This window comes from Emys orbicularis, chromosome 1 (genome assembly GCF_028017835.1).
Source record: "Emys orbicularis isolate rEmyOrb1 chromosome 1, rEmyOrb1.hap1, whole genome shotgun sequence".
Taxonomy (NCBI): Eukaryota; Metazoa; Chordata; order Testudines; family Emydidae; genus Emys; species Emys orbicularis.
Window position 1 is genome coordinate 715241 of NC_088683.1, and position 27685 is coordinate 742925.

Sequence of the window (27685 nt, forward strand, 5' to 3'; positions counted from 1 at the left end):
TAATAATTAATGGAGATATCCCATCTCCTAGAACTAGAAGGGACCTTGAAAGGTCATCAAGTCCAGCCCCCTGCCTTCACTAGCAGGACCAAGTACTGATTTTGCCCCAGATCCCCCAGTGGCCCCCTCAAGGATTGAACTCACAACCCTGGGTTTAGCAGGCCAATGCTCAAACCACTGAGCTATCCCTCCCCCCGAACTAATACATATAAAATGATGAGGTCTAAATTACCACTCAAGAAAACATCCACTCAATGTGCAGCGGCAGTCAAAAAAGTGAACAGAATGTTGGGAATCATTAAGAAAGGTATAGATAATAAGACAGAAAATGTCATATTGCCTCTATATAAATCCATTGTACGCCCGCATCTTGTATACTGCGTGCAGATGTGGTTGCCCCATCTCAAAAAAGTTATATTGGACTTGGAAAAGGTTCAGAAAAGGGCAACAAAAATGATTAGGGGTATGGAACGGCTGCCGTATGAGGAGAGATTAATAAGACTGGGACTGTTCAGCTTGGAAAAAAAGATGACTAAGAGGGGATATGATAGAGGTCTGTAAAATCATGACTGTGATGGAAACATGGAAACAACCTGTGGAACTCCTTGCCAGAGGATGTTATGAAGGCCAAGTCTGTAACAGGGTTCAAAAAAGAACTAGATAAATTCATGGAAGATAGTTTCATCAATGGCTATTAGCCAGGATGGGCAGGGATGGTGTCCCTAGTCTCTGTTTGCCAGAAGCTGGGAATAGGCGACAGGGGATGGATCACTTGATGTTTCCCTGTTCTGTTCATTCCCTCTGGGGCACCTGACATTGGCCACTGTTGGAAGACAGGATACTGGGCTAGATGGACCTTTGGTCTGACCCAGTATGTCCATTCTTATGTATCACGAGCCTGGATAAATTGTCTCAGTGGTTAATTAGTCTCACTGTTAAATGTTACACCTTATTTCCAGTCTGAATTTATTTAGCTTCAACTTCCAGTCATTGGATGGTGTTATACTTTTCTCTGCTAGATTGAAGAGGCCATTTTAAAATATTTGTTCCCCATGTAGATATTTATAGACTGTAATCAAGTCCCTCATCAACTGTCTCTTTGTTAAACTAACTAGATCGACTCAGGGAGCTCAATCACAATAAAGCAGGCTTTCTCATCCTTTACTCATTCTTTTGGCTCTTCTCTGAACCCTGTCCTGTTTGTCAGCATCCTTCTTGACTTGTGGACACCAGAACTGGGCTTAGCATCCCAGCAGCTGGTCGCAGCAGTGCCAAATACAGAGGTAAAATAATGTCTCTGCTACTCGGGACTGTAGAAGTTGGAGACAGAAAACCTTACTGGGTTCATCGAGGTCGTTTCCTGGGGGCTAAAGCAGGATTTTTCCCCATAAAACATTTCTTACTGTGCTAGCTGTAAGGAAAGGTGGTGTTTGCTCACAGGCCTTGTCAGGCTGCCCTGCAGTAACTGAAGAGCCTGAGTATCAACCTCAGGGTAGACAGTTAAGAACCAGGGCACAAACCTCAACCAGGTGGGAAGTTCTGTACTTAGTTTTCACCAACCAATTAAGTGTAAACTCCTCAGGCCCTTTAACAGCTGTAACATGGGATCACCAACAATCCCCTGGGGTACTCTGATCTCTCTTGTCACCTAGGCAAGTTTGCCTTTGTGATAGATGGTCCCTTACATTAAAAATCACATCAATATTCAAGTTACTCCCAGTCCCAAGGGACCAGTCACTTACCTAGGCCAGTTGCACCTTAGCGCTCACACCAAAGATAGCACTTGTAGCCAGTTCTATAATAAACTATATATAGATTTATTAACAGGCAAAGGAAACCAGAGAGTTATTTACAAGGTTCAGAGGGTCCTGTGGCACCTTTAAGACTAACAGAAGTATTGGGAGCATAAGCTTTCGTGGGTAAGAACCTCACTTCTTCAGATGCAAGTCTCTTGCATCTGAAGAAGTGAGGTTCTTACCCACGAAAGCTTATGCTCCCAATACTTCTGTTAGTCTTAAAGGTGCCACAGGACCCTCTGTTGCTTTTTACAGATTCAGACTAACACGGCTACCCCTCTGATACAATTTACAAGGTTAAAGCAGATAGACATATGCACACGAATGAGTTACAATCTTAAGTTTCCAAAAAGTAATAGATGTTTCTATGATAAGCAAGCTCTATGTGTCCTTTAGGGCTAACCCAGGCTAAGCAGTGGGGATCTTTTGCTTATGTCTAGTAATCCTTGCCCCCCAGAATCCAAGAAGCAATGAGATATAGTTCTTCCTGCTTTGAGGGTTTTTATTCTCTTCCCACTTCAGCTTTGAGCTGCGAACTCAGCTGAGGGGAGGAATACACTTGCAAAACTCATCTTCATACAGGTGGGAAGAGTAAACAAGAAGTCTTTTGTCATCTTTTATGTTCTGCTCTAGTCAGTCTGGTGTCAATGGGCCTGGAGACAGCAATTCACACTAGTTAATGTCTCTCTCCTGTTAGGAGATTTACAGTTACAGAGGCTCACAATGCAAATGCTTAACTATTACCTTACACTAGGTTATAAATTTTATACACAGGTGTTATAAAGGAGCAGGCAGCAGCTCACAAGCATTCAATAAAGTCTAAACACTAAACTCATTCTTGTAACTCTAATCCTATTTTAACAATACTAACACCCAGATGAGCCAGACTGATTCCAGTTCTGTATTTGCTGGTATTCCATTGAGGTATGGGGATCTTGGCCTGAGCTGGTAACTGGTCTGCCAATGTTACAGACCTTGTAAACCACAATCATCTGAGTAACAAGAAGCACTTTCTAACCTCAGTTTGGTATTCACAGCCCAAACTCCAAGGCTCAGTTCCTTCTCTCTCACCCCCGCTGTGTGCAACTAGCCTATTGGAAGTGGAGAATACAGATCCAGAGGCAACCAGAGCCCTATAATAAGCATCCCACAAATCTTACGTTGTGGGACACCTTGCTTCTAGAAGTGACTTTTGGACACAAGACAGCCACTATGAGACAGTTGCAAAAAGCTGTACTCTCCGTTTGCTCTGCTTTATCCAGTGAGTCCAGTTTCCAGCATACCGGAATAGTGTGGGTGAGGGTCTCTGTACAAGCTGAGTCTGTTATCTTTTCATGTAAGGGGAGGCCAGGTGGGAGTTAACTGTCCAAATATGATTGAGAGTGAGGTTCGTCAACACATGGAAACTTAACATTGGTTTTAAACTAATTTAAATTAAACTAATGTAGTTAAACTTTGTGTGTGTACAATGATATTGGTTAAAACCTGGCTTATATCAGTTTAGCATGTACCAAACTGATATAAGAGGATATAAGAATGTTCGGACACAAAGTTGCACCAGTTTAGTTAGACAGGTTTAAAAATCAGATGTGTAGTAAAACCAGTTATTTGTGTGTAGACCAGGTCTCCTTTGCAAGAGGTTTTGAAGAGAAGAGTAAATTCCAGTGAAGAGTTTTGCCTCTGCGACCTCCTTATTGACACCACCTATCTTCTCATAATTCTTCTCCAAAGACTTTAAAACAAATCGGAGGATGTATTTGGGGCTGAGCAGCAATTTTAGTGTGGTGCCGTCAGCATTCTTGGGTTATTGGGCTTTAACCCATGAAAACAAGATAATAAGGGGCCTTTATGGATGAATATTCCTGGATGCTGCCTCATCTGATTATCCTGGTTTGAAGTGACTGGATATCCTGCCTGGCAACTTGCTGTTCTACCTCCTATCTACTCTAATTGATTTTATCTACTCTATCTATCTGACTATCAAGATAGTTATACAGCCTCATCCATGAAATATCGGAGTGCCTCCCAAGTATTTAAATACTGAACAGCAATCTCTCTCTGTCTCTCTTCTGTCCCTGTAAAATTGCTGCTGCTGCTATTATTATTATTAACTTATTTTGTGAAAACCTTGCTGAGGGAAAGCCAAGTCAGAGATGCATTTTGCATTCAATGCCAGAAGTTCCAGCATCACATTCTGGACTAAACAACTCTCCCTTCTCATCACGTGACCTGTTTTTGGCCTTTATGATGTAGGCCTCATTGTTCACCAGTCCACTTGCAATCTTTGGCACTAGAGCATGTTTTGTTTTTCTTGCATGGGTGTAACCTGTAGGGAGCAGTTCTGTGCTTGAGAGGTAAATCAGTAAGAGAGAGAGAAAGTCATGGAAGCAACTTTACAGCTGATATGCTTAGCATCTAAAGCTAATTGCACCACAGTTGTCAATGAGCACTTATTCGAGTTCTAACTCGTATACATTCAAATAAACAGAATGAGAAAGAGCATTTGCAGTAAACATTATCTGGTAACTCCTAAAAATGTTACATCACTCACAAGTGATACTCTGTCACTATTGTACTTGACAAATACTGCATTCTCCAGATGGAACGGACTACTCCCCATTCCCTCATAAGTCTCTGTTTTCATTCTTATTATTTTTATTTTATTTGCTGACCCCCTGTAGTGGGGTTGTCCGTTCGGTCAGCAGGCCTGTTGGTCAGGGCCTGCTGCTCTAGTCTCACTTTCAGTTCAGTGCGTCAGGTGCCCCGTGAATGGGGTTCAGCTGGGTCAGCTTTCTTGTTGGTAACCCCTAGTCCTGTCCGTCTCAGTGCTAGGTACAGGGAAATCTGGGGTGGGTAAGGGGACCTGGGTCCTCCTGCTCCATCAGGTCCTAGCCCAGGGCCCTGAAAGTGTGACAGCATGAGCTGGCATACACTTGGCCCACTTACTGTTCATCTTCCCCTTCCACACTCAATGTCTCAGTTTGGGGGCATGGCTGCTGTTCATAGCTCTTTGATCCAAACTCCCAGAGTCTCAGGGCTGGTGCAGACAACCCTCTGGTGCCCCACATGTGGTTCTCCCTACCTCTGGGGTGATGTCTCAAAAGGGAAGGGGAACGATGCACAGCCAGGCCACCTCAGTAAGAGGCCATGCCTGGCTTGCGGGAGGGGAGCTCTCTTTATACTGCTTCTTTCCCCAGTACTGCTCCAGCCTTTCCCCAGCCTCAGCCTTAGTGAGGGGTTTGTTAACCCCATCACCCTCCAATAATGTAAGTGCTCAGTTTGTAAGAGATGATCCCTGCCCCCGGGGGATTGCAGTAGCGCAGTGTTGTACCATACCTTATCCACTAAACTTGTGTTGCAATAGCAATCTCTTGCTATTGTAGGAGACCCTGGTTACTCACTTAGCATGGTTCAGTGCCTCGGGATTCCCCAAACACAATCAAACCCAGTTGTTTGGATTGTTAGCTAGTACTGTGGTATAGTATTGTCATGGGAGATCCAACACAGCCTCATTTCTGTCTCTATCTGTTACATCAATCCAATGTTCTCTTGGGCCTCAAGGAGCATTTGACTGGGTCATTGGATGATGAGCCACAAAACCTTCCAGAAAGGAGGCAAATCCAACCTCCCTCCCCATCCCCCCCGAACCGCTCAAAACCCAACCCCTTTACTGCATGCCCTTTCTTGGTGTTTCTTCCGGGGAGGAGGAGGATGCAGCTTTTCTGGCTGTTTGCAATCAGATGCCATGGTGCTAGGTGCAGTAAAAATATTTAGACAAGACTCTCCCCTGTGGCCTGCCTGGCAGACTCAGTTCTGGAGACAGTGAGGCAGCCTGAGGTCTTCTGAAAGTCACACCTCTCAGCCAGTGTGTGGGACAGATATTGGCTGCTGGTTTGAAACATGGGGCCTGCTGCTTCTGCAGTCATGGGTGGAGTGGGAGAAAGAGGTTGGAGGAGGAGGCTGGTGGAGGTGAGGTGGGAGGGGTTATGGAGATTGGTTAGGTATTACTACCATGCTGGTGACTAGGGCTTTCTTTGAATCATGTCTTGAATCAAAAGATGTCTTTCTGAAAGTGACTTGATTGGTTCCTGGGTCCATTGACTGAATGGCAAAGGGAAATTGGAGCACAGAGAGGATCTCTGAGCTGTGGTTCAGTCAGAGGTAGCGAAAATGGCAGTGTCTGAAAGAATAGTGTCCCATAATAGTGTTCTGCTAGGGATGAGGCAGTATGTGCTGGGAGACAGAACAGGTGTGATTTGCACCAGTTTGTCTTGACTGTGCTTGATTGGCTTCAGTGAATAAAAATCATGATTAAAACAATTACAAATGTTTTAAAACTTTAAAAAAAGATTTTTTTAAATTTACATGTTGCTAGTTCTTTATTTTCTTCACATTTTGTAGTCTTAAATTGCTACAGTGGATGTTTTTTGCTTTATTCCTTTCATTTCCTAATTCTTAGTAGAATTTCAGATTGTACAGAGATTTTTTTCTACTAAGACGTTTCACATTTAAAATACTCATCCGGGCTGAAAAAGACAATTCCAGGGCCTCCTTAGCATCCTGGCTGTGAGAACAACACAGACTCAGACACAACACTGATAAGTAAATAGGCTGTATTTTATTTGCAGCCAACAATGCTTTCAGCTGTATTGAGCTTCCACCAGTTAAGAAAGCTGCAGTGTCCTGAGCAGAGTGCCTGCCTCTGTCAGAATTTGCAGCCTGAAATGAAAGGGATTTATGCTCTTAAGGCACATAGGCCCAGATTTTTAAAGGTATTTAAGCGTTGTTGTGGTCAGCATCACAACATCTAACTGATTTAGGAGCCTAAACCTCATTTTTAAAAGGGAGATAGGCACTTAGGACCTAACTCCCATCTACTATCAATGGGATTTTGGCTCCTAAGGGCCTAAATCCCATTTGAAAATGAGATTTGGGCTCCTAAATCAAGTAGGCATTAGGTGTTGCTGTGCTCAGCGTTGCAAATACATTTAAAAATCTGGGCTGTAGGTGCTTTAGAAAATTCTACTCTTAGGTGCCTATACATAGACTTGGGAACCTAACTTTAGGTTCCTATTTTTAAAAATTTGGCCTGTATGTATAAATTAATATTAACTTTGTTAATATATTGGAAGTCTAATTAGGTTTTCATTAACATTGAAGCAATTTTGTTTTGAATTGATAAAGATTTTGTGCGACTAGGAGAAAAGTTTTCAATAAAACCAATGCAGTTTTAGCCCCTGATGATGCAAACATTTAAGCACAAGTGGTCCAATTGACTGTTAATGTGAGTAAAGTGTTTGCAGGGCTGCACCATATTTTGGTTTTTGCTTATAGCAATTTTGTAAAATTCAAGTGAGACCCTACCAGTAGTGGCATTTAAAGAAACCAACATTTATAATTTAATTCTGTATAAATTTGAACTCAAAATTGCATTAGCACAAATTTTCAAATTAGATTTACAAAGCCTCAACCTAATTTAAAAAAAAAATTTAAATCACTGAACAAATTATTTAAATTGCTGCACTCTGCTTCAACGAAATAACTCCTGATTTACACCAGCATAAAAATCTAAACTCTATGACTGTATAAACAAGGGGGGATAAGGCTCCTTATTGTCATACAGCTCCCAAAATTATACTAGTTGTTTTACAAACAAACCAAACCATTACATTCCTTACCATGTTGTGTTTAGGATCTAGAGGAAAGACAAACTGCTCTGAGTGTCAGTAGTAACAGGGGGGTAGGAATAAAGGCTAAGAAGGACAAAGACTACAAAAACAAGGTGGTACAGTTAGTTTGGTGATGTGCATGTCTTTGTGGTTGTGATGTGTGTCTCTATGCAAATATGTATGTACAAGCATTTGTGAATGATTTTCAATTCCCTGTTTTTTATTGGGAGCCTTTCTCTGGGCTGCAGAGCTGCTGCTGGGGTGGGCCATGATTTGAGGCTGATATAGGGTCTGTCTCCTCCAACTGGAAGTTACACCTTCCAGTTTCAGTGTCGACAGACCCATAGAATGCTATGTTGGTGAGGTGCAAGTTTGTGGAGTTTTCAGTGGTTTTGCTGATCTGGCCCTGGCCAGAGTCAGGATCTCCTGTATTAGCTGATCTGGTCCCAGCCAAGTATTCACCCTTCGCTGTCCAGGATTGAAGGAGCTGTGGATGTTATTGCAGTGTTTTTTTCTTATCTGACTTGTGTTCTGTGTCAGCCTTCACCTGTTACTCTCAAGCACGTTTGAAACTTCCGCTGAATTACTGACTGCCTCAGTGTACCAGTGTAACACACACACCTCCTGGGTGTGGTGTTCTGTCCCCTCTAGTGGCACCGAAACCTTTTAGAGATTAATGAGTCTGCTACAGCCTTCCCTAAGAGCTATGTGGCTTTTAGCTCATGTAGTAGAGGCTCATGTATTTACCTCCAGAGGTCCCAGATTTGATCCCGCCCACTGACGACCGGGCTCTGTCGGTGCTACACCAGCAGCAAGTATCTGAGCTGGATGAGCTGGAGTCCTCAAAGTGGAGAGGCTTCCGATGTCTTGTCTGTTTGCCTACCAGAGAGTCACTGGGTACCAGGGTGTCTGTGGGCACCTCCCTGCCTTTCATGGAGAGCGAGCCAAAGTTCTGTGTGGTAGGGGGGAGCTCAGCTGACGATATATAAAATTTGTATTGCAGAAGCGCCTAGGGGTACCAGTCATGGACCAGGCCCCCATTGTGCTAAGTGCTGTAGTAACACAGAACAAAATCAAAGAGCTTACGGTGCAAGTATCAGAGAAAATACAACAGGTGGAGACAAGGCAGATGGGGGAGCACAAGGAAGCAGTGAGGCAGTTCTGGGCAGCATGCTGGGGAATGGTCTTATTGCATCAGCTGCCTAACCATGAATGATGAAGTTTGGTACCAAGGATGCAATAGAGGCATGCTGGGAAGAGATTGTTCTATTTCCTGGTCCCTGTTGTGTGACAGAGGTCTGGGTTACACAAGGTTATACTCTCATCTTGTGGCCAAGAAGAGTATGCCCTGACTGCAGTGACTACTGCTGAGTCTTCCCTTAAAAAATCAAATAGAAATAAACTAGGGGGTTCCACCTCCCCTCATAAGCATCCTGGGTGCCACCCTCCCATCCCCCTTTGCTTCAGGGACTCCTTGCAATTCTCCACCCATCCACACCCATTCCAGGATCCCTGATTTCCCCTGCAATGGCAGGGGCTTTGTGTGTGCCCCATTCCACCCATTTGACTCCATGCACCCCATTAACCTTTCCCACTATACTAGCATCCCCCAGTTACCCACTGGAGGGATAGCTCAGTAGTTTGAGCATTGGCCTGCTAAGCCTAGAGTTGTGAGTTTAATCCTTGTGGGGACCATTTAGGGATCTGGGGCAAAAATCTGATCTGTCTAGGGATTGGTCTTGCTTTTGGACTAGATGACCTCCTGAGGTCCCTTCCAACCCTGATATTCTGTATATTCCATGATCACCCATTTCCACCTCCCTCCCCCACACCAGAAGCTCTGGGTGGCCTTCCTTTCCTCATTGCCAGGACCCCATTCCCCCTTCGTGGCAGGGGCTCTGTGTGTGCATCCATTCCCTCCTCCTTTCAATAGCCGGGTCCCCCAATCTCCATCCCCACCAGGGGTTCTGACTGCTGCTCCCTTTCCTTACTCCACCTCTTTCAAATTTCCCCATTCTCCCCCCACCAGGGGTTCTGCATTCCCCCCCCCCATTCTCACCTTTCCCTTTCTGCTTGGGGTTCTGTAGGCTCCCTTCTCTCCTCCCCTCCACCAGGGACTGTGCGAGTGTCCCCATTTCCCCCTTCCCCATATGCCCCCCCCACCATTCTTCTTTCTGTGCCAGCTTGCTAAACTCTATTGAGAGGATAGGCAGAGATGAAATAGGTGTATTGTTATTCTGCAAGGCATTAAAGGGTACCACCAACCAGTTGTTTGATATATAGAGAATTGCAGAGGAACTTGAAGGGATGGGTGTGCTAAAGAGCTGCCAGGGCTTATGTTCCTCCATTTTCCCCATTTGGTTTTTGATTTCCCCCCAAATCAATAGGGATCTGGACATTGATGCCTAGAACATTCCCTGAAACGTTGGAATTGATCGGATGCGGCATTCAAAAGTTATCATGGTACAAAGATATAGCAGATAGTCAGAGAATGCCATTAAGTTGAGTGCAAGCTTGTCAAACATACTGGTCAAAAACAACAATCACAGATGAATACAGGCACTTAGCAAAAGGAGAAGTCATGTTAGATGACCTGAACTCCCTGACAGATGAGAGGATTATTCTTCCTTTTATTGGAGATAAGTTGACAAATACCATCTTTGAATCTCTGGCTTCTGATCTCATAGCCCTTTCTTATTTCCAGAACAGTTCCTTCTGTTGTGGTCTGTTCAGCCACTGAGGTGAGTCTGCCAATTGGAACCTGCATTTGCCGCTACTCAATTGTCTGTGACTGGGTGGGGATGTTCTACTTCTGTTAATTCATGAACACTTCTATAGCATTTTGAATGCCTTCGAGGAACAAAGCCAGCATCTTCCTTCGTTTCATTTAGATGTCGTCCATTCCTCCTTTAGGACTGACGCTCAGGGGTAGTTATGGTGTAAGTTGGTGAGAAGGGTATAGCTGTTTACTCGGTAGGCTGCCAGATGCTTCCTGTTTGGGGCTTAGCATTCTCTCCCATGTGGAATGGGATTAACTGTTTGGCATTCTTGTCATCTCTCTTCTGTTTTCTGGTGCATAATTCTTTTGTAATTACGTCAGGGTTAATTGTCTGTCCCTGAAGGGACTTGTTAGATCTTGGCCCTAAGGTATTTGTTCTTCTGCCATGTGTCTCTGTACCAGTGTTTCCAATAAAGACTTGTGAGTACTGTTGTGTTATTCTAAAAGTTCTAAACATGGATGTCTTGATGCTGCCAGGGCATATTTAAATCAAATTCTGTTTGTTCTGACTTTTTGGTATTCCATTCGACTGTCTATACTACAGACTTGTTATGGTGTGCTTGAAGTCATATAGTGAAAAGAATTGCCAAAATGAGTCAGTTGTGACTTTTTAAGGGCATTATATATTATGGCTGCGTACAGACTGGATCAGACTTATGGTCTATCTAGTCCAATATCCGGTTTCCAACAGCGGTCAGAACCAGACGCTTCATAGGAAGGTGCAAGATAACCTGCATCTTAACTCATGTGGAATCTCATGGCAAGAAAACTGCAATTTACAGTGTCCAACAGCTCCATTAAAAAAATGATGGTTCACTGATAAGTAATCTTTACCGTTCCATTCAAATAGATCTGCACCAGCCTTATACCGAGAGTGATCAGGAATCTCATTTAGCTTTGTTGGCTTCTTGTAGAGAAAATGTACTTTTTTCCAAGTGATATTTTTGACAGAATCACAGTATTCTTGAAATTTTTGAATGACTTTGTCTAGCAGTTTCCCGTTCTCTGTATTGTAGAATTCCAGTGCATCTGGAGTCCACATATAGCAGTCTAGAGAATTTAATCTTCTCTGATTTCTCTTTCCAGATTTCCAACATCATGTAATAAAGTTGTGACACCCAAGAGTTTTAGGAAGAGGCTGAACTTTATTTCTTGGACCTGATTTTTTGTCATGAGTCAGGGTTACCTGTTGTGTGGCAGGAGTTATTGTTACAAGACCAAACCTCCTAAGACTTAGCAATTGATCCCCTCAAGTTAGGCCTTATTATCACAGTTACCAGTTTGAGTCTGAGCAAATTAACCTATTGTATAGCAGGCCAAGGCTTATGAAGACCTAGAGAACATGCAAACATTTTATAATCCAACCTTCTTCGAGTGCTGATCTCTATGTGTATTCCACAAATAGGTACGCATGCACACCATGTGCCAGAGTCCGGAGATTTTAGCAAGCAGTGTCCATTGGCCCGCACACACACCGTAGACCTCCTCGTACTCCCAAGTGAGGGTAGAAAAAACAGTACGGGTCGACGCCCCCTAAGTTCTTTCTTACTGCTGCATGATCTGAGTTGGGATCCAGAGTCCACTCTTGCTTCAACCTGTCAGAAAATCCTGTAAATAAGATTGTAAATAGTTATTCTTTTAGCCCAGTACAGTTAGTTTTTAGTATAGTTAGTGTAGTTTGTTTCCTTGGACCGGGAATTGCCTCCCTGCAGTTGGGAACGATGCCCAGAGTCATGGGCTTCAAAAACTACGTCTCCTGCCCTAGATCCTTCTCTGTCAGCGATGAACACCAAAGCTGCCTCTACTCTCTGGGTGAGACACATATTTCAATGAAGTACAACATTTGTTGTTCGTTTCCAGCGAGAACTTGCAAAGCCCATGAGCTTCACCTTGGAAAACATTTAATACAGAAGCCCATGAGGCTCCTCTCCGATATGGGCCAGGGAGACCTCCCTGTACATGAACCTCACCAAACAAACAGTGCCCCTCTGATCATGTGCTTAGGAGCAGATCCCTTGTTTTTTAAGCCTCCTTCAGAGCCTCTCTTGAAGGCAAGGGACGCTCTCATGGGCACAAGGAGAGTTCTCTATCAAGGACTGTCCATAAGAGATGCACTCCTTCCCCAAGCCCATCGAGGTTGGGCGAGCCCTTACACACAGTGTGACAAAGTTCCTCCTCTATCTTGATGGGTCCTGCGCTTATTGGCGGATTTTCTTGCCTCAGAGATTCACCATGTGGGTTGGGGAACAGCCCAGAGACCTTCCCCTCTGGAAGAACCCACAGTCCAGGTCAATTGGGAGGTTTGGGGGGAACCCGGGCCCGCCCTCTACTCCGGGTTCCAGCCCAGGGCCCTGTGGACTGCAGCTGTCTATAGTGCCTCCTGTAACAGCTGCATGACAGCTACAACTCCCTGGGCTACTTCCCCATGGCCTCCTCCAAACACCTTCCTTATTCTCACCACAGGACCTTCCTCCTGGTGTCTGATAACGCTTGTGCTCCTCAGTCCTCCAGCAGCACACCCTCTCACTCTCAGCTCCTTGCGCCTCTTGCTCCCAGCTCCTCACACTCGCACCACAAACTGAAGTGAGCTCCTTTTTAAAACCCAGGTGCCCTGATTAGCCTGCCTTAATTGATTCTAGCAGCTTCTTAATTGGCTCCAGGTGTCCTAAGTAGCCTGCCTGCCTTAACTGGTTCTAGCAGGTTCCTGATTACCCTAGTGCAGCCCCTGCTCCGGTCACTCAGGGAACAGAAAACTACTCATCCAGTGACCGGTATATTTGCCCTCTACCAGACTCCTGTACCCCACTGGTCTGGGTCTGTCACAACAGACATTAAAATAACAGGAGTACTTGTGGCACCTTAGAGACTAACAAATTTATTAGAGCATAAGCTTTCGTGGGCTACAACCCACTTCTTCGGATGCACAGACATTAAGGAACTGGTTCTGCAAAGATAAACCCAGACAGGAAAGTAAAACGTGCAGGAAGAAGGATCCACTGTTTCCGTTGGTGATTTGAGTACCGAAGCATAAGGACCGTCATCTGCTGGTCCCATCAATGAGTGTGGCTCCGGACACTATGGTACCAACTCATCTGCCCAAGGAATGCACTATGACTAAAGATGCTCCGGTACTGTTGGTGCCAGCCATTGAAACCCTTCGCACATTGGGGGGCACAAAGATCTACATGGCATCAGAGGCTATCTTCCTTTTCCGCCTGCAGCCTTCCCTCTTCTCTGGCACAGCCCTCCTGAGGGACATTACTACACCAGAAGATGATGCTACTTCAATTTCCCAGGAACCATTTCACTTACAACTGCCAGGCAGGATCACCTCGATACTGACATTGGATTAATCTGATGAGCCGTCCCTCCTTCATTGCCATAGAGAAAGCCAAACCTGGATAGGCGATCCAGGACTTAGTTGCTACCCTTATGGACATGACCTCCCTAGGGACTGATGGTTTTCCATGCCATGGGTTCCCCCTCAAATGGTTGGCCCCTCTTTATGGCTTTATTGGGGGCTGTGGGATCCCTATACCAGATGTCCGGGACCCACCCAGGAGTCTTTCTCATTCTTCTCCCATATGTCAACAGCCTGTTCCATCGGTGTATGAGGATGAGGTGGATGTTGAACTGGAGCTATAGGTACCAACGATTCTGATGGGAATTGCGTCCTCTTCCCCAGATGAGACGATCTCTCCTTCCTCCTCATCCCCACCAGATGACTACAAGCAATAGGACTTATTATGAAGAGTGGCTAACGATCTCCTTATATCTCTGGAGGAAGTCCAAGACCCACACCACTGACTGTTGGACATTCTGCAGCCTCAGGGCCCAAGTAAGGTAGCCCTCTCAGTTAATGAGGCCATAATGGAACTGGTGAGATGGGTCTGGCACACCCCAGCGTCCTGCGCCCCCACACCCCAGAGGACTGAGAGGTGCTATTTTGTTCTAGCAAAGGGAGCTGAATTTTTCTTCTCTCACCCTGCTCCCAGCTCTCTAGTGGTACAGTCTGCTATGAAATGAAATAGGTCATAATACCTGTGGCCTACCTCATCAGACAAAGGCTCCAAGAGACTCGACCTCTGGGGAGAAAGGTCTTCTCCTCTGCAGGTTGCAGTTCCTCATTGCCAATTACCAGGCCCTGCTAGCCAACTAGGACTTTAATAACTACTACAGGCTGGCGGCCTCTTAGGAGAAACTTTCTGCTGAGGACAGTACCCAGTTCCTCTCCCGTTTAGAGGAGGTTCAGACTGGTGGCAAAAATGGCCCTTCGGGCTGCAGTTGATGCAGCAGGTACAACATCCAGAGACTTGGCCATAGGTATTGTAATGAGGTGGGATTTGCAATCCTTGGACTCCCCCAGGGAGGTGCAAAACGCTATCCAAGCCCTTCCCTTTGATGAGTCCAGCAACTTTAACCAGAAGACTGATGACTTTCTCCACTTGTTAAAGGATTCAAAGTCTACTCTTTGCTCCCTGGGGATCTACACACCAGCCCAAGGAGGATGCACCAAACCTTTCAACCAAGACAGCCTCCTCGTCCGCCTCCTCCTCCTTTGTTCTACTACCAGTGTCCTGCTGAGCCTCCACACAAGCAAAAAGACTCAGAGCCCCTGCTTTTTCACCCCCTCTACCACCACATCTGTGACCCATTCCCAGCCCACTGCTAGCAACCACTTTTGACGTTTTAGTTGAGACCTATTTGCCATCTCTGATGCTACCTGCCCCTTCTTCTGTCACCTTTGGAGGCTGTCTCACTCTGTTCACCCACAACTAGGAGCTAATCATGATGGACAGTTGGGTCTTGGAGATTGTCCATCAGGGATACTGCATAGAATTCCTCTCCCTCCCTTCTCACAAACCCACTTCCTGGTCCCCTTTTGGGGACCACTCTTATGAGGTGATGCTTCATCAGGAAGCAGAATCCCTATTGCACAAGGGTCAACAGAGCGCATCCTGCCTCAGTATCAAGGAAGAGGGTTCTAGTGTCCATATGTCCTGGTCCCCAAAAAAGACAGTAGGTGGAGACCCATTCCATAGATTCATAGATTCATAGATTCTAGGACTGGAAGGGACCTCGAGAGGTCATCGAGTCCAGTCCCCTGCCCGCATGGCAGGACCAAATACTGTCTAGACCATCCCTGATAGACATTTATCTAACCTACTCTTAAATATCTCCAGAGATGGAGATTCCACAACCTCCCTAGGCAATTTATTCCAGTGTTTAACCACCCTGACAGTTAGGAACTTTTTCCTAATGTCCAACCTAGACCTCCCTTGCTGCATTTTAAGCCCATTGCTTCTTGTTCTATCCTTAGAGGCTAAGGTGAACAAGTTTTCTCCCTCCTCCTTATGACACCCTTTTAGATACCTGAAAACTGCTATCATGTCCCCTCTCAGTCTTCTCTTTTCCAAACTAAACAAACCCAATTCTTTCAGTCTTCCTTCATAGGTCATGTTCTCAAGACCTTTAATCATTCTTGTTGCTCTTCTCTGGACCCTTTCCAATTTCTCCACATCTTTCTTGAAATGCGGTGCCCAAAACTGGACACAATACTCCAGCTGAGGCCTAACCAGAGCAGAGTAGAGCGGAAGAATGACTTCTCATGTCTTGCTCACAACACACCTGTTAATACATCCCAGAATCATGTTTGTTTTTTTTTGCAACAGCATCACACTGTTGACTCATATTTAGCTTGTGGTCCACTATAACCCCTAGATCCCTTTCTGCCGTACTCCTTCCTAGACAGTCTCTTCCCATTCTGTATGTGTGAAACTGATTTTTTCTTCCTAAGTGGAGCACTTTGCATTTGTCTTTGTTAAACTTCATCCTGTTTAACTCAGACCATTTCTCCAATTTGTCCAGATCATTTTGAATTATGACCCTGTCCTCCAAAGCAGTTGCAATCCCTCCCAGTTTGGTATCATCCGCAAACTTAATAAGCGTACTTTCTATGCCAATATCTAAGTCGTTAATGAAGATATTGAACAGAGCCGGTCCCAAAACAGACCCCTGCGGAACCCCACTCGTTATGCCTTTCCAGCAGGATTGGGAACCATTAATAACAACTCTCTGAGTACGGTTATCCAGCCAGTTATGCACCCACCTTATAGTAGCCCCATCTAAATTGTATTTGCCTAGTTTGTTGATAAGAATATCATGCGAGACCGTATCAAATGCCTTACTAAAGTCTAGGTATACCACATCCACAGCTTCTCCCTTATCCACAAGACTCGTTATCCTATCGAAGAAAGCTATCAGATTGGTTTGACATGATTTGTTCTTTACAAATCCATGCTGGCTGTTCCCTATCACCTTGCCACCTTCCAAGTGTTTGCAGATGATTTCCTTAATTACTTGCTCCATTATCTTCCCTGGCACAGAAGTTAAACTAACTGGTCTGTAGTTTCCTGGGTTGTTTTTATTTCCCTTTTTATAGATGGGCACTATATTTGCCCTTTTCCAGTCTTCTGGAATCTCTCCCGTCTCCCATGATTTTCCAAAGATAATAGCTAGAGGCTCAGATACCTCCTCTATTAGTTCCTTGAGTATTCTAGGATGCATTTCATCAGGCCCTGGTGACTTGCAGGCATCTAACTTTTCTAAGTGATTTTTAACTTCTTCTTTTTTTATTTTATCTGCTAAACCTATCCCCTTCCCATTAGCATTCACTATGTTAGGCATTCCTTCAGACTTCTCGGTGAAGACCGAAACAAAGAAGTCATTAAGCATCTCTGCCATTTCCAAGTTTCCTGTTACTGTTTCTCCCTCTTCACTAAGCAGTGGGCCTACCCTGTCTTTGGTCTTCCTCTTGCTTCTAATGTATTGATAAAAAGTCTTCTTGTTTCCCTTTATTCCCGTAGCTAGTTTGAGCTCATTTTGTGCCTTTGCCTTTCTAATCTTGCCCCTGCATTCCTGTGTTGTTTGCCTATATTCATCCTTTGTAATCTGTCCTAGTTTCCATTTTTTATATGACTCCTTTTTATTTTTTAGATCATGCAAGATCTCGTGGTTAAGCCAAGGTGGTCTTTTGCCACATTTTCTATCTTTCCTAACCAGCGGAATAGCTTGCTTTTGGGCCCTTAATAGTGTCCCTTTGAAAAACTGCCAACTCTCCTCAGTTGTTTTTCCCCTCAGTCTTGATTCCCATGGGACCTTACCTATCAGCTCTCTGAGCTTACCAAAATCCACCTTCCTGAAATCCATTCCAGATCTTCAACAACTCAACATCTTCATTCAGAAGTCGAAATTCAGGATGGTTACGTTGGCATCAATAATCCCTTCTTGAATGGTTCGAGGCTCTTGACGTGAAAGATGCATATTTCCCACAGGAATTTCCTATCGTTTATGCTGGGCTGGGAGCACTTCCAATTCTGAGTCCTCCCCTTCGGACTAGAAATGGCACCCAGAGTGTTTACAAAAGTTTTCTCTGTTGCACCCAGATGAGACGTCAGGGCCACATGGTCTTTCCGTGGCTCAATGACTGGCTCCTGATAGGTTGCTTTTGACAGGAGATCAGGTTGGCTATTTAATTCCTCTTTTAAAATCTTGCAGCTATAGGGGTTTGCTGAACGGGACAAGTTCTTTTAATCCCCCACGAGGACAATAAACTTTACAGGGGCAACGCTGGATTCTGTTTGCGCAAGAGCTTTCCTGCCTGTAGAAAGGTTTCAAACAATGTACAGCCTAATTTCTTTGATTTCCTGCAGACCGAGGACTATCACTGCTAGGTCACATGGCAACGTGTACTTATGCGACACCCTTTGCCAGGCTTCATCTACGTTGCCTGCAGGCCTGGCTCAGTTCAGTCTGCTCACCAGTAAACACCATATCAGCTCCAGGGTGGCCGTTCCCACCAGAATCATTCCCTCCTTCACTTGGTGGTACAAGTGGGAGTTCCTTTCTCCCTTCCCACTCCCAGTGTCACTATTGTAACACATGCGTCCCTTCTGGAGTGGGGCACCCACTTGAACAGTCACACTGCAGGGGGCACCTGGACCCCACGGGAGGCCAGACTACATATCAACATCCTGGAGCTGTGGGCAGTCCATCTTGCATGCAAGGCCTTCCTCCTACTCATTTGCTCCCTCCACATCCAAGTGATACTGGACAATATCTCCACTGTGGTCTACATAAACAGGGAGAAGCAAGATCTCTCCTGCTCTGTCTGGAGGCAGTCAGTCATTAAATTAACACCATTATGGGATCATAACCTTGTGTTGTCAAAACTTGTTGGTCCTCCGTTTGAACCCTTAGCAATATGTTCCATGACCCACCTATCCATGATGGTGGCATTTCTAGGGCCATCACTTCAGCCAGGAGGGTCAGTGAACTGGCAGCCCTCATGACGGACTCCTCCTTTAGGGTATTTCACAAGGACAAAGAACCCCTTTGCCTTCAACCTAAATTTCTACCCAAGGCTATCTCCGAATTCCGCCTTAACCAGTGTATTCACTTGCCTTTTCTTTTCTCAAAACCCAGCGCTTTGTCTGAAGAGACTTCACTCCCTCGACGTGAGGCATACAGTGGCCTTTTACCTGCAAACAATCAAGCCCATCAGGAAGTCTTCAAGACTCTTCTTCGCAATAGCAGAGAGATCCTGTTGTCAAACTATATCATCTCAGAGGATTTCTAACTGGGATTCTGGCTACAAATTGGCTTGCCTCCCACCTCCCGGTGGTATAACAGCCCACTCGACGAGAGCGCAGGCTGCTATGGTAGCATCCCTGTAGGAGGTCCCAGTGCAGGACAAATGCAGAGCAGCCACCTGGAGCTCCATACATGTGTTTGCTGGTATTATGTTCTAGGCCAGGCCTCTCAGTGGATGCGGCAGTGGGATATGCGCTACTGCACTCATTTTTATTGCTGGCTTCCTTGCACCCACCTCTGAATATTGCTTGTCAATCACCCACGTGTGGAATACACACAGAAATGGAGGTTACTTCTCTTACAAACATCTGCCCAGGCAACCTGAATTCTGGCATTTCCTAACTTTTGAGTGCTGGACCTTGCCACCTTAACTTGCTTTTAATGTAGTTTCCTAGGATGCAATTTTTGTTTTATATTTTTAAATGTCAAATTTTAAAATAAAAAATTCCCACCAGATGGAGCCATACTGACCCTCCATGTGGGTTATGAGCGGGAATGGGACCTTTGCAGCCACAGCACAGGTCTCTACAGGTGCCACAAGGACTCCTCGTTGTTTTTGCTGATACAGACTAACATGGCTACCACTCTGAAATCCAGCTAACAGAATAACTGGTAGCAGAAGCACATTGTTATCGTCTCTGTGGACCTGCCACTGAGAGATATTTTGCCTGTTTCCCAGCTATTTGCTAGACAGCAAAGGAATGCTGAAACTCAAGAAAAACTGAATGCACTAGAGCCTTTGGTAGGGGAGCGTTCTCTAGTGGCTACAGACCCTCTGTCCCTGTCCACCCCCAGGCTCTCCCTATCAGGCTGCTCCTGTCCCACATCCTGCCCCTGTGCACTCCATGCCTGATTCCTCCTCCAGCTTCCCTCAGCTCCTGTCTTCACTCCCATGCCCAGCTCTTACCCATTTTCCCTGCCACTCCTATCCTCCCTATCCCAAGCTCCTGCCCTGCTCCCCCTCCCTTTTCTCCTGCCTCTCTCTCCTCCTTTATTCCTACCCCCATCTCATATATTCTGCCCCCCTCTGCTCCTCCCCTTCCCCTCCTCCAGCTCCTGCTACTAACCCCCCCTCCCCTCCAAGCTCCTGCCCCTGTTCTCATCTGTCTGCTTTAGAATCAGGCTGCTTCTTTCCTTCTCCCCACTGTCTGGTGCTAGCAGAGGGAGCACGGAGGAAAGACAGCCTTCTGCTCTCAGGTCTGTGCCCAGTGCTATAGCAGCCCAGAGTGGCCTGGACCAGCAATTGCCTGGAAAGTCCATCTCAGCTCCTCCACCCAAGGTCAGCACATAGGAGCTGTGAGGGGATGGAGCATACTCAGTGCAGGCAAAATCTTCAGAGAATTTAGCTGCCAAATTAACAAATCTCTACTGAGACTGTGCAAATTGTGATTTTTTTCAGAGGCTTATAACTTGGGCACACTTGGGTGAGTTGTCATGGAGACAGCAAAAGGCACATCCTTGACACAAAAACCACCCCAAATTTCATCTCTTTGCTCCAAAGCATGGGGCTGGTGGATGTTCTCAGAGAAACGATTGTAAGAGGCTTTTTTAACATGGCTAAAACTATATATTTCCCCCAACATCATTCTCAGCAAGAGCTGGTTTGTTTTAGCTGAACACCACCCTCCCAGTTCAGCTTGAGTCAGGCACCTGGCATGGAAAACTTCATTCCAAATGGGTAAAGCTGGCGAAATTATAAGTAACTGAAAACAGGGTCTTATAATGGGGAGTGTTGAGCAACTGTCAATAATCAAATGGTTCTGAACCAGCAAGTTGTGTGACTAACCTATGCAATCAAGTGATCTTCATATTGTAACCCTCATCCCTGTTCTTTGTTACGCTCACTGCTGCATCTTGTTTCAAATTAGTATGTAAGTAAATAAACGTTTTCGGCATGATCTAAAGTCCGAATGCCGTTCCCTTGCCCAGCAGCACTGCAGCTTCTTCCCCCACCGATTCCTTTCTTGCTCTCTAATGGAAAAAGTAACTTTCCAGGAGTTTCCTACTACTAGTATTTCATGAACCAGCTCTTCTGACCATGAAGACTCCCAGTCCAATTAGGAAGCAGACCTGGGCTCACAGAGCAGAGAGCCAAGGATCTGAGGGATTTAATTCTTTACTTGCAAAATTAATGCTCGAACAGCAACACTTCTGAGAGTAAATTGGAGTTACGTGTAGCTGCATTGAAGAATCACCTGGCAGAGCAGCCCAGAGTGCTGTAGTGCCTGGTGTGTGCAATTTGTCTCTCCAGTGAAGGCGCAGATGAGTACTAAGAATGATTTCCCTGTTTTCTGTCGAGTGCCTTCTTAATAAAAACACGTGTATTTTTATGTGTGACCACAACAGAACGATTCACTTTGAATCCTTCCCTGTCCCTCTGCTTCTTGTCTTGCCCCACACAGCCTGCTCTCTCCCCATCTAGGCCAGTAGCAGACCCTGCCCACATTTATATTTAGCAAGCATGGATTCTCCCAGATTGCAGCTAGTGACTGCCAATAGAACATCTGTCAGGGACTCAGGGTCTTGAACCCTGGCCCACATAGGTGCTTTGGAGCTCGTACGCCCCCAACCTGCTACTTGGTGACCTGCTAACTGTTGTTGGAATAGGAGCTGAACTCTGACAGAGGACCCCAGTCCTGGGAGCTGATTGGCGGAATACTGGGGGTCCTGATTGGTTCACAGCTCCTATTTAAACCCAGCACAGGAACAGAATTTTGTCCATGCAGCTGGGTTCACCCTGCTTCAGACTGCTTCCCCTGGAATACCTGCGCCTGCTGCTGATCTCCTGGTAACCTGACCCTGCCTATCTCCTGGTTTGTCCTCTCACATGTCTCTGTCTCGGGCTCTGATCTCCAGGTATCTGACCCGGCCCAACTCCTGTCCAGTGTGACAGGATACACCTTAGGGAAAAACGCTATGTTCGCTTCCTGGATCTTTTTTGCTTTCCTCAGTAGAAAAGAAACAGGTTACTCTGAAGAGAGAGGTTTCTCAAGACATATGTTGTCCCAGTTAAAACTGGATAATCTTGATCTGTGCTCTGAAGGTCACCAGCACAGATCTCAAAGTTATTCAGGAAAAAAGTGGGTGTAATGGTCTCATGAACCTCAAACCCCCAGTTCATGCTGCACTTCAAGCTCTGCAGCAGGAGTTTGGTTTTGCACTTTTTGTTCCAAACACAGGACACGATGCAACCAGAGAAGAATCCTTCTGCCTCTGAGAATTTTGCCGCCTGTGGTGAGGGTCTGAAAGGAGCTGGTGTTTTCATAGATCTTAACAATTCCTACCTTTAACACGTCGCTAGTGAGCTGCTCCCTCTGCACCTGGTGGCTGTCTGTGTGGTAGCCAGTGTCCTAGGGCATGAATTCTTCTCTGCGAAGAGGATGAGGGTTATTATCTGATGAGTCAATGACTACTATTACTGAATTAATAAATCAAACTTTAATTAGACCACCAAGATACTCAGTTTAGGCACCTGCAACCCTTTGTGCTGATATTGCTGTGACCCTGCCCTCCTCTTCCTTACGGCATGTCAACTTCTCTTCGCCTCATGTCAGCATTTAGATTGGAAGCTCTTTGTGCAGGAACTGTGTGTTGTGTTTTGGAAAAAACCCAGAGTGTGGATAGAGTGAAAATAACCAATAATATAATAGCACCCAGTACATGGAAGGTGTTTTACGGGGGTAGAGTAAGACAAGTCTATGCCTGGGGGCACATGCAGTCTGAATGGACAACATACAGACAAAATATAGACCCAGGAGTAGAGGAAGAAGCAAACAGGCAACGGGGATGGTACAATGTGCATCACATTAGCACCATGGTTTATTGAAACACTAAAATTTTTACTTGTTTATTGCGAATTAAAGGCACATTTCTGGGATTATAGAAAGAGGTGGTTCTGAGGAGGGATTTGAAGGATGACGTGGAGATTGTCTGGTAGTTGAGTTGGGGAACAGAATAAGGGAACAAAGGGAGTGAGAGGGATGATGGAATTGTTGGAGTCTAGATTGTGAACAGGAGAATGGATGGAAGTGCATGAATGCAGCACTATCATGCTTGGCTCTCGATCCTGCTGTGCTCAGAGCACAGGAGTCTGGATCCAGCACTAGCATGCTGGGTTCTGGATCCTGCTGCGGTCAGTTGGTGGGAGCAAGACCCCCCTCTTTAGTGTATCAACATTGTTTAAGATGAAAGTGAATATTAAACTGTCATTTGATGACATTGCATCATGCAGAATCCTGGGGTGAAATCTTTCCCCACTGAAGTGAATGGGAGTTTTGTCTTTCCATGGGACTTCCGTGAAGCAGGATTTCAGCCCTGGTCTGTAGTGACAGCCTTCTTAGCTGGATTGGGTTGCAGGTTGAAAGAGAGAGGGAGAAGAAAGCAGAGGGAAAGGGTTTGGAAGGGTGTCTGGGGGTCCTTTGCCAGACATTAAAGAACATGCAGCTGGCATGTTCTCATTAATATTCAAGAATCAAGTCTGCCCGGGAGGAGAAACTAGAGCAGACTCAAGCTGTTTGGGACTAGTGAGGAAAGAGACACAGTGGAGAGACACTCTTGCATTCCCAAAGACTCCAGGAAGAGTACAAAGCAGCCTCTTGACAGCGGTGCAGGAAGATTACTGGTTTCCAATGGGAGGGTTGTTGTCCTGTTTTTGTGTGTGTGCTGCCATCCTGTGGAATGAAGTGTACAAGAGGAAAGTCTGATTGGACCCTGGAAATGTGCAAACTATTGCTAATGCATGTGGAAAAAGGTAATCCAAAATAACATGTCCTCAATGGGCAGGAGAAGCCCACAGAGCCGCAGCAGCAAGGTGAGACTGAGTGGGGAGAGTATGTTTGCAGTGTGATGAGGCAGAAAAATGGCCAATGCAGTTTTGGGTTCCTGAGGAATCATACCACATGTGCACACCCTTTGCCTGTGCCCACACTAACTATTTTTTCTCCCAAATTTTCCACTCTTGCTAACACCAGTTCAGCTCCATGGGCGCAAGCACCAGTAGGAGTACTAGTGTATGTGACAGGGTGCCGACCACCACCGTTTTTACCACCAGGTCATTTAGAATTGCCTTGGGAAGGATTAGTGACATGGTGATAAGAAAACTGGTGATGGCTGGCATCTTTTCTATGCTAGTGCTCCTCCTATGGGGCATTCCCAGTGTGGGCAGCAATGGGAAACTTTAGAGGCAAATTTGTGTATACAAGAGGTAGATGGTTCTAGTGCAGGGGTAGGCAACCTCTGTCACGCGTGCCAAAGGCGGCACACGAGCTGATTTTCAGTGGCGCTCACACTGCCTGGGTCCTGGCCACCAGTCCGGGGGGCTCTGCATTTTAATTTAATTTTAAATTAAGCTTCTTAAACACCTTAAACCTTTTTTAAACACCTTTTTAAAAACCTTATTTACTTTACATACAACAATAGTTTAGTTATATATTATAGACTTATAGAAAGCAACCTTCTAAAAACGTTAAAATGTATTACTGGCATGCGAAACCTTAAATTAGAGTGAGTAAATGAAGACTCGGCACACCACTTCTGAAAGGTTGCCGACCCCTGTTCTAGTGCAAGGTACTGAAATATATTGAAATTGGAGGGTGTGGGCCTGGGGTGATCAGAGTTAAATCACTACAGTTTGGATAAGTTGTGGGTGGGAAGGATATTATAACAGTGTGGAAATATCTGAAGATGTTTGGGAAGGGGCTTGGGAGGGTTTATTTCTCTTTTGCTGTTGGAGTGTGAGGAGATGTTTGGGGAATGGTTCACCAATGTTGGGGAGCAGGTGAGGTTTGAGGGGTGTTTCACCATTGTTAGGAGGCAGGGAGGTTTGGGGCATACAGAAATTGATGCCATGTCCTCCTCTCCAGCAGCGCTCACTCTATCATACTGTTTGTACTGAGGAACATGATATCCTGGTAACCTTTGCCAGCACCGTCCAGCCCTAATGACCTGGATCCTCTTTGCTTTCTGAGCTGCTTCTCATGTCCTAGTGAGCCAGCTGCAGTGTTCCTCAGCTTAATTTGGTGCTCATTTCATCTGCTGTCATAGGCTGCTTTTCCTTGGCTGATGATCAGAGAATGTCTCAATGGGGGGCCTCTTGTGAAGCAGGGAAGCTGGGGTGGGACGTGGACTTGGAGGGAAAGGTGATCAGGCTTCAGGTTCAGCACTTTCTAATAAACCAGGAATTCCTCTCCTCTGCCTTTGTCTGTGGCCCTGCTCTGTTGTTCTGCCAGGGGCATTCAGAGTATCAGAATGTGCCGCAACTGAATTTGCACGTTGATTTCTTCAAGCTTCAGGTTTTGGTGTCTCGTAAAATTGAATCCTCTATATGTCTTCACTTCCCTGGCCTCTCACTGGCATTTAAATGTTACCCCAGGTTCAGAGCTGCAGCACTTGCTGTGGTGGCTGTTGGGAAGGAGAGCAACAACGGATGTATGTTATGTTCCCAGGGTCTCATTTTCCTGGACTCTTATTTCTCATGCTGAACTGGGACTGGTTCTCAGCTGGTTTTAGGGGCTTGCTGTAGGTGCCAGCATAGCATTAGAAAAATATTTTGATATCCTTTGGCCCTGTCTGCACTGACTAGCTAAATCACATATGATCCTGGTTTAAGCTGAGTTCAAAGCCCCGTGCAGATTCACTTCAAACTGGATCACTTTGAAGCTTTATTGCATTGGTGACTGTATCCAGCTGACTTCCCTCCACCATCTTCCCAGCAAGGAGGGTGCTGCTGGATGCTGATTGCTGGTGGAGCCATAAGGGCTCTTTTGGTCTTTGCTTGCAGAGTTCTGGGGTGGTTTCCTTGAACATTGTAGACAGGGTTTTTTTCTGAGACTCATACTAGCCAGATCATTATTAATATTATTTCTTTTGTGATAGGCACTGCCCCAAAGACCTTGCACACTTCCATCAAAGCTGGCTATTGCAGGGTTTGATAACACACGTCTCAGAGGAAGAAATTCCTGTGACACAAATCTGGGAAGCTGAACTAAAGCCCCTTGGGGAATGAGCATGTTCAAGCTCCGTTGTGCTCATGTAGGTCTGCTGTCTATCTGCTTGGGGCTGTCTCCTCAAATCAGCAACTTCTGGAACCTACGCATTTGTGTGGAATTTGCTTAAATAAATATATTTGCTAAAAATTATAATTGAAAAAAAATCCACAGTCTTAAAAGGAGGACCTGTGTGCAGCTGAGAAAAGACAACCCCCTTGAGAACAGGTCTAATTGCTGGCCCCATTTGGGAGGCCCACGGCTGAAAGTGACATCAATAATAAAAGCACAGTTATGAAGTAGAGAGTAAAAGCGACAGTGACTCCAGTTATAAAAATCTCACAATAAGAGTCAATGTTCAAGGAGCCTGATCTCATCTCACTTAAGTGCTTTAAGTGCAAGAGGCAGATAGATGGATTATACCACTTTAAAATGTTGACTGGGGACAACAGAGTGTAAACAAGAGATACAAATAAAGCCATCCGCCATACATTTTACATGCATCAGCTTGACTTTACTGCCTAACAGGAAGCTGGCATGTCACCTTAGGTTTCAAGCAGTGTGTGGTCTTGCTGGAGAAGTTGTTGCTAAAAATCACATAACTGCTGAGACTTCAGTTTATAGTGTGTCTGTGTCACAGTTTTATATGCTGAAAATGTTTCGATTTATGGTGTATATGAATAGAAGATATCTAGTGGGAGGGTAGAGGTGTGTCTTGGGGACTTGGGTGGAGGGCAGGGGGAGATAGTTATTTGCTCCAATGGCTCTGGCTTCAATGATACGCTTCAACTGTCCCCAATCTCTGGGGCAGGAAATGTGTCCCTGGTAGCTCATCTGCAGTATGCCCTCTGGCTGGTTTAAGGTGCTGGGAGTGACTGTGTGCCCCACTGGCTCTGCTGGATGTTGTTTCCAGTATACCTTGGGTCTCCAGGAAGGGTGTGTTTCCCCCAGTGGCTTTTTGCTTCAGTAACAGGGTGTTAACATTGTGTGTTGTGTATTTTCCTGGGATGTCATGGCTGCAGGCAAATCTGAAGAAGTTCATGGAGTACGTGCAAATGCTAAATGTGGAGAAGGTCTGCAGACTGCTGGAGAAGGGACTGGACCCCAACTTCCATGATCCGGACACTGGAGGTGAGACTAGCTTCCCCAGAGATGGGGGATGGCAGAATGGGGGCAGCTGCTTGCTTTGGGATACAGTGGAATTTTTGGGGAGTAGTAGGTTGCTTGAGAGGGTAGCAAGTGGCATTAGGGGAAAGGTGGGAGTTGGGTTTTGAGTGACAGGGGCCTTTAGCAAAGAGTCGCACTCATGTGTTTTTATTATGTTTCTCTCAGGGGGGGTTGGAGCCTGGGTTTCTTAAGCTGGAAAGGACTGTCTTTGGGAGATAGAGGCCTGGAATTGTCAGGCTAGATGAAAACATAGGACAGGCAAGGGTTCTCTAGATAAGGTAGTCATGGGGATCAGAAGAATTCTCAGGATAGATTAGACGGATCCTGGCTTCTGAGTCCTTCAGGAATTGCCCATCTATGTGAGAAGCACATACATCCCCAACAGTGCGTTGAACCCTCCACAAAAGCAGTGACTGTTGGGGCTGGGTCCATGGTCCCTGGCAGATCCAGATGTTTGATATTGAAGGTGTGAAAGGAGCTGCTGCACTGGTCCCAGCTAGTACTTTTCTCACTGCTTCTGTAGTGAGTATGGAGCACTCACTCTTTCCCCACCTTTGTTGTGTCCTTTAGTGCAGGTCTGGGATAGGATTAGTCATGCTCTTATTTCTGTATTAAAATAATAGTGTGAAGTTTGTTACT

The 27685-nt window shown here is 45.5% G+C and overlaps 1 protein-coding gene across 1 annotated transcript in view; it reads left to right on the top strand.

Moving 5' to 3' along the window:
• Nucleotides 1–27685, top strand: part of SHANK3 (SH3 and multiple ankyrin repeat domains 3) — a 610715-nt gene that overhangs the window by 84994 nt on the left and 498036 nt on the right. Inside the window, exon 4 of the mRNA XM_065411947.1 lies at nt 26902–27010. Coding sequence (XP_065268019.1) covers nt 26902–27010 — 109 coding nt within the window. The remainder of the gene's footprint in view (nt 1–26901; nt 27011–27685) is intronic.